This window comes from Zea mays, chromosome 3 (genome assembly GCF_902167145.1).
Source record: "Zea mays cultivar B73 chromosome 3, Zm-B73-REFERENCE-NAM-5.0, whole genome shotgun sequence".
In the NCBI taxonomy this organism is placed as follows: domain Eukaryota; kingdom Viridiplantae; phylum Streptophyta; class Magnoliopsida; order Poales; family Poaceae; genus Zea; species Zea mays.
This window is the reverse complement of record NC_050098.1, coordinates 131,737,099-131,748,610: the sequence shown is the minus strand read 5'-3', so window position 1 is coordinate 131,748,610 and position 11,512 is coordinate 131,737,099. Positions and strand designations below refer to the sequence as shown.

The window sequence follows — 11,512 nt, the reverse complement described above, 5'->3', positions numbered from 1 at the left end:
GTTCTATTTTTTCAGTCAAATAAGGCATCTCTTTTGCTGATTTGCATGAAACAAAACAATTTCATTATTCAATAAAAGCGAATTATATTTTGTAGCTCCTACACGGCGAGCACCAAGGAGACCCAGGGCAGCAACCAAGGGAAAACAACTGGACAGGATGACTAAAGTTATGCAAAGGAGACTGCCCATAGCTGTTGAGGAAGGCAAAAAAAGGCCACATGAACCTGTTCAAGCTGCCAAGTTTGCATCAGAGGCTGGCATCATTATTCGGGAAACCATGCCTATCCTAACTCATTGGAAAGATTACAAGGACGACCAGAAATACTACAACAGCTTTGTGTCACAGCTAAATGTAAGTGCATTACTGATTCTATGATTCACTTGTATACTGCTTAACCTGAATTGACTAACTATGGAATTGTCATATGCATAGGGGCGCTTGTCCGTTAACACTGAGGACAAGGCAACAAAGGAAGCTTGCACCGATATGCTACGCTCTGCGGTAAAAAACCAGCGTTATCGGCTCAAGCAGAAATACTTCAATGGTGTACCTGCAAATGAGATTAGCACAACTTCTCCTGTATCTTACATGACTGATGAACAGTGGAGGGCATTAGTTGCAAAGTGGTCTGATCCAAAGAACATGGTATGGGTATCTTGTCATATATTGTTCTTTCACTATACGTTTGCAAAGGATCTTCGCATATTGAACCTATGATCTAATCTGACATGTTCATTGTCTTGTAGGAAAGAAGTGAAAAGAACAAGCAGAACCGCAGTCAAGTCAAGTTTCATCAGGCTACGGGTTCTAGCTGCTATGTGGCACACTTACATGCATATGTAAGTAACTATTACCTTGTACTACTACCTGCACTTTTGCACTCAACTTCTATTGCATTTGATCTGAGCAAACTTCGCTGTGATTGTTTATCCACGAAACAGAAGCAGAAGAGAAACCGAGAAGAACCCAGCTTAGATCAGACTGAAGAACTAGATGCGGTGGACGCCTTCAAGACCTGTCATACCAGCTCCAAACGTGGCCTGAGTGAACCGGCAAGAGAAGCACTTGTAAGTTCATTTGTTTTCTTTATTTAGTGTAATTTTTATGAGATCATATGAGGGAGGCTGGCTGTGGGTCGATGGAACGAAGGGGAGTGAGATCGATGAGTGAGATCGCTTGTCCCATCCCAGGGGAGTTCCGATCATAGTCTATTTTGTCTGCCATTTGTCTGCCATCAAATTTCTGAAATGAAAGTAAATATCATAGTCTATTTTTTGTAGGACCCGTGCACTAGAAATGTATAGGTTTTAGAGTCTTTGTTAAGCAAATCTGCTATAATTTGTAACTGTTTTCACATTATTTTTCATAGTCTATTTATAGAGTCTTTCAAATGTATAGCTTTTAATTTGCCATCAAATGTATAGCTTTTAAGCAAATCTGCTATAATTTGTAACTGCTATAATCTGCTATAATTTGCCATCAAATGTATAGCTTTTAGAGTCTGTCAGTCTATTTTTCATAGTCTTTGTTAATGCCTTGTAGGACCCGTGCACTAGAAATGAAAGTCACTGTTTTCACATTATTGTCAGCATCTTGCTGTTGCTCATTAGCAATAACATGTAACTGTTTCTGTCCATGATATTTCAGTCTCATATGGAGGCTTTGAGGGCTGAACCTGTTGCTGAAGGTGAGATGCCAGCATCCAGTGTGCACCTTGTGTCGAAGGTGCTGTCCCAGAGCAGCTCACACCAATTCCTGAAAAGCGTCGGCATCAAAACATCGGCAACCTCCAAGGCTTCATCATCAAATCATAGTGAGCTTCGGGAACAACTTGCAGCTGAAGCGACGGCTGCTGTTCAAGGTGAACTCGACCAGCTCAGGAAGAAATGTGAAGAAGCTGAGGAACAGCAGGCGAGGACACAAAGGGAGTTGGAGGAGTACAAGAAGATAACAGAGAAGAACAGCAAGGAGATGGAGGAGACCAATGTGCTCATCAAGAAGCTCTTGTCCTTGCATGGTAACTCTTCTTCGACATGAGGGCTGCTAGTCAGAGCTGCTGTTTTTGGCCTGTTCTTTGACATGAGGGTACCCAAAAACTCTAGTTGCTCGTGGGTGTCAACTTTTGATTATATGCTGTTATGTTTGTGCAAACTCAACTGAAATGTGAACTCAAGTGGTGATGCTATGAACTGAGTTTAGTGTTGTCCACTTAGTTTGTATGCGCACTGGAATACTAGTTGTATTCATCTATGGAATATGGAATTGTGTGCTCATTCCTCTGTTCTAGTATATTTTGCAATTTCCAATAAAATTATTCTCTGCACATCTGTGACCAAACTGGTGGCATATAATAAAACATATGACACGTCAGCTGCCACTGTACTAGCCACGTCAGCGTTACGTCAGCGGTGACGTCAGCTGCCACGTCAGCGCTGACGTCATACGCATCAGCACCTTCCAAACGGCTGGTAATGACCAAACCACGGCTCTATCTGTGACGATACCGTACCGTCACAGCAACCAAACGGCGTTAACAACGCCGTCAGTTTGCTCGGGCAGACGACGAATTATGACGGAAAAGTGACGTCCTCTATGACCACAACTGATCGTCATATAATGCATTCACTTCCATGACAACGCGCCTTTCGTCACAGAATGTATACACATCGATGACGAAACTGAGTAGTCCGTCACAACACAACAAATGTGACGCGACCCCTATGACCAAATCGAACTCGTCACAAATTCGTCACAAACCTTACTCTGTGACGATATATACACATGCAGTGACGCAATACGAACGTCATCGATGATAAGATCTCTACTAGTGAAGGGCCACTTCAGAGACTAATATCCAAATATGGCTGAACCCACAAAGAGGAGGAGCAAAGGCAATGCACTCACAAGTGTCAAGACTTGGGATGGTTCTTCAAGCGAAGATCATCCTCCAAGGACTCACGGTCACTGCTCTTCATCACGCTCTTCAAGATCATCTCACAAATGCCTTATGGTAAGAGGTAAAACAAGTATCCCATCCTCTAGTGATGATAGTGATCATGAGTGTGATGGTGAGGGAAATCCCTCCATAGATGAACTTGTGCATGCCATTAAGTTCTTTGAGGATGTTTGCACCAAACAAAAAGCTCAACTTAAAACTTTGAAAAATAAGTTGATTAGTTATCAAAATGATTATAAATGTTTGCTAAAAAATTTGAAACATTTTCAAATTTGAATTGTGAGCTAACAACTAAAATTGAGAAATTAGAGTCTAATGCTCCATCCTCAACTACTAATGATAGCCTTGTCAAAAAGAATGAAAAACTTAAGGCTGAGTTAGCTAGGTCTCAAGAAGCTATTGAAAACTTGTAGAGAAAATGGAAACTCTTAGCATACATAATAATGAGCTAACTAGTAAGCTAGAGAGCATCAGTAGCACCCCAGGAGCATCTTTAGTTGAAATTCCTGAAATTATAATGAAAGATGATTCTACTTCTTACCTTGATTTCATTGATGATTCTAATCCCTGCAATGAAGTTCTTGTTAAGAATGTTGTTATAGAAACATGTTCGTATGAGATTGCAATGGAGAATGAGCAATTAAGGCAAGAGGTGGCTCGCCTAGGCAAGCTTTGTATGACAAGAAAGGCAAAGCCAAACAAACCCAACCTTCTCAGGATAACACCACTGCAAAAGTGAACAAGCCTGTGGAGGGAGAAACCATGGTTTGTAGGCTATGACACAAGTAAGGCCACAAGTCTTACTAATTCAAGGTGAAGACCGAGGAGAAACAAAAGAAAAAGCCAACAAGCAAGATATCCAACCCCTACATCAACAAGGTGGACAAAAGGCCGCTACACCATATTTTATCAAGGTGAAAAAGAATGGAAAGGTGATAGCAATCAAGGCCAACAAGCAAGCCAACAAGGGAAAGGGGGCCAAACACATCTGGGTGCCAAAGGAGATTGTTTCAACCATGACGAGCACCAAGAAGGTTTGGATCCCAAGAGGGAAGTAAGAAGTCCGAAGGACTATGGGGAATTTGGATACTTCACAAAATTAGGATGTATATCATGGGATGCATCAAATCAGATCAAGTCTATTGCCAAGTGGGTTAGTGAAAAATTTGGACCCAAATTCTCCACCCATAGCTCAGGTAACTAGATTTATTGCATTTTCTTTCGATATGCATATCTATTTTCTTGTATCTAGTTTTTACCTTACATACATAGTTTTATATGTTGTATTTACCTTTGATTAGAGTTGCATGCATATTAGGTCAATCATACGGTAGGAATGCTCGTTTTAAAATCATATTCTTGAGCAAACCTACATGGCTTAAAATGTTTAGTTAAGCGTGGCACATAGCTTATTTAACAATCATAAGTAGATGACACTAATACTTTGCTTCAAAGTTTATATTCTACAAGTGTATCTATTTTCCAAGCGGTGTCACCTTATTTGATATGTGCCAAAGCCTGGATTATAGATAATTTGCCCCTCTTGATCTCAAAATCAAAGTGGCATGTCTCCTACAAGTATTAAAAACTTGTATGTGTATTTTCAGAGGGAGGCTACTCTGTAATTTAAATCTTTGAGACTAATACTTGTTTTCAAGTCTATTATGTGTAGTAGTCTCATTGAAGGAAAATGGAGTCCTCGGAGAAAGACAATAAGCTTCCACTGCAAATCTACAAGTATTTCCGCAAGTGGTTTCATTCCACTCTCGATATCATTTACATGTTGTTGGTCACTTGTTCTTAAATGCTGTGAATCAAGAACAAGGCAACACAATTGTTAAGTATTAAGGACCTTCGTCCTCCGAAGCATTGCCTCCTCTCGGATTTAATGATCATCGGACGAAGGTCGTGAAGCACACGCCTTCATCATTTCATGGGCAAATAAGAATACATAAAGATGAAGAATATAATTTGTTAATTCATTCACATATATATTTCATAATATATACATGAATATTAACAAAGTTTATATTACATTGATACCTTCGGCTTGCTCGAAGGTGTTGACGCGAGAGCGATTACAATCCAGTGTGAACAATACGTTGCTACTATTCATCTATTTATAGGCACGGGACGCGGCCCAGGTAAAAGTACATTTGTATCCCTAACATTTACTTATGACCATAACATAAATCATTAAGGACTAGCTAGTATTTTTCCTTTCTGGACAACATCATGTTTGGCCTTCATCACCATTCTAAGCCGAAGTTATTATCCTTCAACTATAGCTTTGGCGTTCATCCTTATCATCTTCGAATTGTATCTTCACCTCGTATGCTTTCATCATGGGAGAAAACTTCCATCCTGAAGCCGAAGCTCCCTGTAATAATCCATATCATGTTGAAAACATATGGTTAGTCATGTTTTTGAGGACCTTCGGAAGAAGGCCCCCAACAGTTGCCCCTCAAAGTATTAATTTGTTTCTTTGTAACAAATTTAAACTGCGACGTGAACGAAGGCCTTTAGCCGAAGGTCCAAAAAAACACCTTCCCTTCGCTAGAATAGCGAATCCTTCTGAACTGTGGGACCCACTGAGCTGTGGGGCTCTGAGTATATATATAGAAGGTTGTGTCGCGAATATTTTTCGTGTGATATAGTTGTTTGTGTTGTGTTTGCCATTCTAGCCTTCTTCTCTTTTGCGAGTTCGATTGACTTTTGAGCTTCGGCATCTGCTCAACCATCACCTGAATGGCCGAGGAGGAAATCACAGACCCCGCATTGTCTAGGTTTTACGAAGCTAGGGAGAAGACCAACACAGAGAAGATCACCAATGAGATGTTGGGTGGGTTGTCTGAGGACTCCAACGATAACGACAATTTTAACGTGGAGAGTGGGAATGAAGATGTCGAAGATCGGCCGTGGAGGCCGAGCCATGTTGTTTTTGGGAAATCAACTGTCAAACAAGGGCAAATTGAAATGATGAAAGGAAAATATTTTCATGATGTTTCCATAGTGAGGGTTGGGGGAGAAAGCATTGTTCCCCTTCCCGAAGCTAATGAGGTAGTAGTTTTCAAGAGCTTCATGAAAGCTGGGCTTCGCTTTCCGCTCCACAAGATGTTGGTTGATGTTTTGAAGACATTTCTGATATTCCTTCATCAACTTACCCCTGAAGTTCTTATCATAGTGGGGGTTTTTATATGGGCCATGAGGAATCAGGGACTAGAGCCGAATGCTAAGTGCTTCTGCAACATTCACGAGTTATCTTACCAGACAAAGGCGACCGAAAAAGAACAATATCATAATAACTTCGGCTGTTACAGCTTCGTGCCCTGCTCCGAGGCAAATTACCATGTGCCTACATTTCTAAAGAAGTGGCCAGGCTCTTGGATGAAACAATGGTTTTATGTGAAGAATGACCTAAATCAGAGGGAGGACGTAAGGGGTGTCATTCAACGTCTTATATGGTCACGCTTTGGCATTAAAAGGACATCAATCGCACTTGGGAATGAAGTGCAAGCATGCCAAATGGCTTTCAACACCATATGCACCTACATTGGCACGAGAGATTTAGTTCAAGAGCACATTGCTTATAAAGTATGGCCTCTTGCAAGTGAATTGGAAATGCCGAAGAAAGCTGCCGCTGGCTCCAGCCAAAGTGGCTTGGTTTATCTCAAGTATACCTTCCGGTACAGAAGTCAATTTGATGAGCCAAATGATGACTGGCTAGACGCTATAGAGGCAACTAGTGATGAGCTACTCGAAGCCTACTCGAGGACAGAAGATGAAGCCATGACAATTGCCTTTAGAGCTCGAGGGAAAAGGAGGTTGAACAGGGTTTTCGATGTTATTGGATTTGTTTACCCTGATTACTGCTTTCCTGTCTGAAGGCAAGGTGGAAAAAGGAAAATTGCTGCTTCAACATCTTCTAGTGTGCCTAAGGCGAAGAGAGTTAAGGTCTTGACACCTAGACCAAAGCCCATTGGGACGGCCAATGTGCCCAAGCTTATTGAAAGTGCAGAAGTTGCCCGCTTAGCCACAGAAACAGCTCCTGCGATGTCAACCGAAGCTAGTGCAGACCCGGCCAAAGAGCCGGAATCAGGGAAGGCAGCAGAACAGCCAAAGGTGCTGAGCCCAGCAGCTGTAACAGGGCTACCGAAGCCATCAAGTACTATAACAGCAACTCCAAGGAAAAGAAGAATCGTTAGCGTCTTAGACGCTGTTTTAGAATCTGTAATGGCGCCAGTTTCTGCTTCTGCCGAAGCATCTCGTGAAACATCTGGAGACGCAAAAGAAGTAACTACTGCAAGCATGGCTAATGTTCTTGCCGAAGCCGGACCTTCGGAAGCCATGCTAATGGGGCTGATGGATAAAAGTCTAAATCTCCTGCTCCCGAAGCACCTCATCATGGTGACTTGGAATTCATTGTTCGCCATGGTTCAGGAAAGCAGCTATCATTAGAACAAATTGTTGAAGTAGAGCACTATGCCAAGGACTTAAAATGACCCCGAGGGTCCTTGGTATACGGAGGGGATGATGAAGACGACTTTCTCTACTATCTTCCCAACAGTAAGGAAGTCAATGTTTGCCGCGAAATGATGAACAACATGGGATTTCCGAAGCTCGAGCTTGGCTTGTCCGCCATGTCAAAGGACCAGCTTGCGGACATGCCCGTGTATAATAGTTTAAAGGTTTGCACATTTTAGCTTCGTATTTAGTACTTTTCGAGCTATTTTTTGGTAATTCTTACTTTTATTGTTTGTTCGCTCTTTTGTTTTAAAGGGTCTAATCCTCAGCAAAGCTCTAAAGGCTCAAAAGAATGCAGAAGACGAGAGTTGTCAGATAGCACTTGGAAACCTTCAATCGGAGGTTATAACCTTGAGGAATGAAGCTCTCGCAAAAGACAAAATTTTGCTATCTTTAGTCGAGAGACTGAAATCCAACGAAGATAAGCTATCTGCTCAAGCAGAAACCCACAAAGCTGAAGTGCAAGAGCAAGAAAAGAAAGTTGCTGAAGCAACTGAAAATTTTAATGTAGAGCTGACGAAACATGAAATTTGTGAAATCGAACGATCAAGGGCACAAAGAAATGTTGATGAGCTTCGTGCATCTAAAGAAAAATGCTACGATATGGCTATGGAATGCGCTAATAATCTGAAGAACAGCTTCTCAAAAGTTGGTGCATTTTCTTCAGAGCAAAAATTCATCTGTGGTGACCCTGATGGAGTTATCCAATGGATTAAAGGCGAAGCCGAAGCCTTCGAGGAGATTCTTAGTGATAGAGGGGATTTTTGTGCTTTTGCCGGTGCCCGTGGGGTCATGTCCATTTCGGAAAAGGTTGGTTGTGATCATGCCAAGGCTGTAGCTCAGCCAGATTTTGTCTTTTCGGCCAACGATGTTAGAAACCCTTCGGTCGAAGCTACTACACTAGGTGGGAAATTTTATTCTGAAGTATGGCTGAAGGGTGGCCGAGAAATAGCTAATTAAGCCACTAGAAAAAATGAGAAAGAATCTCATGACGCCTTAGAAGAGGCTAAAAGAGTTGAAGAAGCTATTGAACGAGCCAGACTTATAGGTATATCCTTTATAGGTTAGCTTCATAATTTTTGTAGCTTCGGTACTAACACATATTGTGTCTTAACGTAGCTGAGCTTTCACCCCCTCTAGAGCAATATGATCCTGAGACTAATCCATTTGTGAAGGAGGCACTCGATATGATTAAAACTGCTAATGAGGCTATTGACGAAGCTGTCGACAAGATGCTGAACGAAGCTGCCGACAAAGTCCTAAAAGAAGACTGAAGCTATGTGTATTTGATAGTTTAGTAACCTTGTACGTAGCTTTTGTTTTTGTAAGAAACAATTATCAACAATTTGCATGTATGTTGATGTAATATATTTCTTTGTGATGCGTGGAACCTTCGTACATACCGTTTTTTAGTCGGCTGCGAAAAAACACCTTCCCTTCTTTTCACGCTTCAGAAAGAAATCCCCTTTCTTTGCCGAAGCGACTGTGTAGTTCTTGCCGTAGACGTTGCATAAGAATACCATTGTCGAAGGCATAAACTCCGTATGACAGTACCTCTGTCACAAGCATGGATCATGCCTTAGTAATACGCTCTTCTCATTAGTCTTTGCTGAAGCTGAAGGGGCATTTTTTCTTGTTTTTCCAGTGTATGTATCAGTGCAAAGTGATGTATGATGCAATGTTATGCAATATGATGCGATGGTATGATGCAGATGATGTTGATGCAGAAAACATAAAAAATAAGACTCTGCATCCTCTTAGGAACGACTTTGGAGTCTCTTCACCTTTTACTTAGGTGGTATTTTAGCTCAGCATTCCCTTAAGAACGACTTTGGAGCTAACCTTTGCATCCCCTTAGGAACGACTTTGGAGCTTGTTCACCTTTTACTTAGGTGGTATTTTAGCTTAGCATCCCCTTAGGAACTGAAAGGGAAATGTGCCCTTGAGCCATTTCTATAATGTTTTGGTGATTAAGTGTCCAACACATAATGAGTGAAATATTATGTGCCAAACAAGCAAAAGATGCAAATCATGTAACAAGGTACGCTTCTAGACTTAGTACATTGTTTTGAGTACTAACATATTTTGTCTAAGTGCTAGAAACAGAGAAAAGAAAAGAACCAAAAGACTTGGCTAGGAGCAGCCAAATCTCTGCTCAATCTGGCACACCGGACAGTGTCCGGTGCGCCAGTCTGAACTTCGGTGAACAGGCCGCTCTCGGAAGAATTTGGCGGCGTACGACTATAATTCACCGGACTGTCCGGTGGTGGACCTGACTGTCCGGTGAGCCAACGGCCGCCAGCGTAACGGTCGGCCGCGTAATCCGCGAGCGACGCGTGGCCCGCGCCAACGGTTAGTAGGGGGCACCGGACTGTCCGGTGCGCCAACTGCCACGAATCTGCAACGATCGTCTGCACCAGAATAGGAAGGAGATCGCGCACCGGACATGAACATTGGTTGTCCGGTGGTGCACCGGACTGTCTGGTGCGCCACCCGACAGAAGGCAAGGATAGCCTTCTGTTGGGGACTTGTTCTCAAGCGCTATGAATTAAGAACAAGGCAACACAAAATGTTAAATGTAAATATCCTTCGCCCTTCGAAGCATTACTTTCCTAAGGGTATAATGATTCTCGGACGAAGGTTATGAAGGACATACCTTCATCAGCATAAAGTATAATAATGAAGAAGGAATCATATGAAACATATAAGTTAACATGAACAGTTATGTATTATTGACAACTCATTTCTATTTTATTATGATGGAAAAATAGAAATGATATCAAATTACAAATGTACCTTCAGCTTGTGAGAATGTAAAAGTACAAGTATGACGCAAAAGCCAATGCCAAATCAGCGTGAACAGTACGGGGATACTGTTCACCTATTTATAGGCACGGGTCGCAGCCCATGCAAAATTACATTAATGCCCTTTACATTTATCAATAACTCTATGATAATTCTTCGAGGTCTAATCTGGTTTTTCATCTTTAAGTCGGTTTCCTTTTCCGTCGTTGTCCCGAAGCTCTTCTTCACACAGCTTCGGCTCTGCGCCAACCTTCGTGTTCCTTGTACTTCTTCATACTGTGGCTCTGATCCAAGTCCGAAGATACCTGTTAATGTACTTTACTCCAGAAACATTGTTAAATCATGTTTTTGAGGACCTTCGGAAGCCGAAGGCCCCCAACAGTAGCCCCTCGCAATATTAATTTGTTAGAATAATAAATTCAAATTGCGAAATGGACGAAGGCTATGAGCCGAAGGTCCGAAAAAACACCTTCCTCTTGCTAGAATAGCAACAGTCATTGGCAGATGGGACCCTCCAGTCTCCGACATAATGGGTTTATAAATAGGGGCTCGCCACAATTTACTTGGCACGCTCTCCTGCCATCTGTTTTGCCTGCTCAAAAAGCTTTCTACCCACAAATATTTGGTTTTCTCCTTAGTTTGAAGCTTCGGAAACGAGAGAAAGAATTCCGAAGAGATGTCTGAGGAGAAGAAGGTTGCTGCCGAAATGAAGCTGAGCCTTTCTGAAGAGATGCATCTGGGCTTTCTTGAGTCAATAGCGAAGACGAACACGGAGAAGATTACAAGGGAGATTTTAGAAGGTTTATCTGAAGATACTGGTGATAGTGACAGTTATGACGCAGATAGTGGGGGTGAAGATTCCGAAGACCGGCCGTGGTGACCAAGCCATTCAGTCTTCGGGAAATCAACTATCGGACAAAATCACCTTGAAAACATGAAGGGGAGATATTTTCGGGATATGTCTATTATTAGAGCAGATGTCGGAGAAAAAACTGTGCCGACTCCTGGAGATGATGAAGTCGTTATTTTCCGAAGCTTTCTGAAAGCTGGGCTACGATTCCCTCTAAGCAGATTCGTGGTAGAAGTTCTGAAAATATATCAGGTTTACCTTCATCAACTTACCCCTGAAGCAATAATAAGAATGGGAATCTTTGTCTGGGCTGTGAAGAGTCAAGGCCTAGAGCCAAGTGCAAAAAGTTTTTGCAATATTCATGAATTGTTATACG

At 42.0% G+C, this 11,512-nt stretch overlaps 1 protein-coding gene and 1 long non-coding RNA gene across 2 annotated transcripts; both read left to right on the top strand.

The window, feature by feature from the left end:
• Nucleotides 1–307: 307 nt before the first annotated feature.
• LOC103652187 (uncharacterized) lies at nucleotides 308–647 on the top strand. The gene is made up of 2 exons (XR_002268408.2): nucleotides 308–352; nucleotides 434–647. It is a non-coding gene; the product is annotated as an uncharacterized lncRNA (long non-coding RNA).
• A 253-nt stretch (nucleotides 648–900) lies between these two features.
• LOC118476698 (uncharacterized) lies at nucleotides 901–2,274 on the top strand. The gene is made up of 2 exons (XM_035966308.1): nucleotides 901–1,068; nucleotides 1,649–2,274. Exon 2 carries the CDS (start codon nucleotides 1,655–1,657, stop codon nucleotides 2,036–2,038), a length of 384 nt encoding a protein of 127 aa, XP_035822201.1. The 5' UTR covers nucleotides 901–1,068; nucleotides 1,649–1,654; the 3' UTR covers nucleotides 2,039–2,274.
• The last annotated feature ends 9,238 nt before the right edge of the window (nucleotides 2,275–11,512 follow it).

Excerpts from the sequence above, each read along its gene's own strand:
- LOC118476698 (XM_035966308.1), top strand. The coding sequence starts at position 1,655 with ATGGAGGCTTTGAGGGCTGAACCTGTTGCTGAAGGTGAGATGCCAGCA.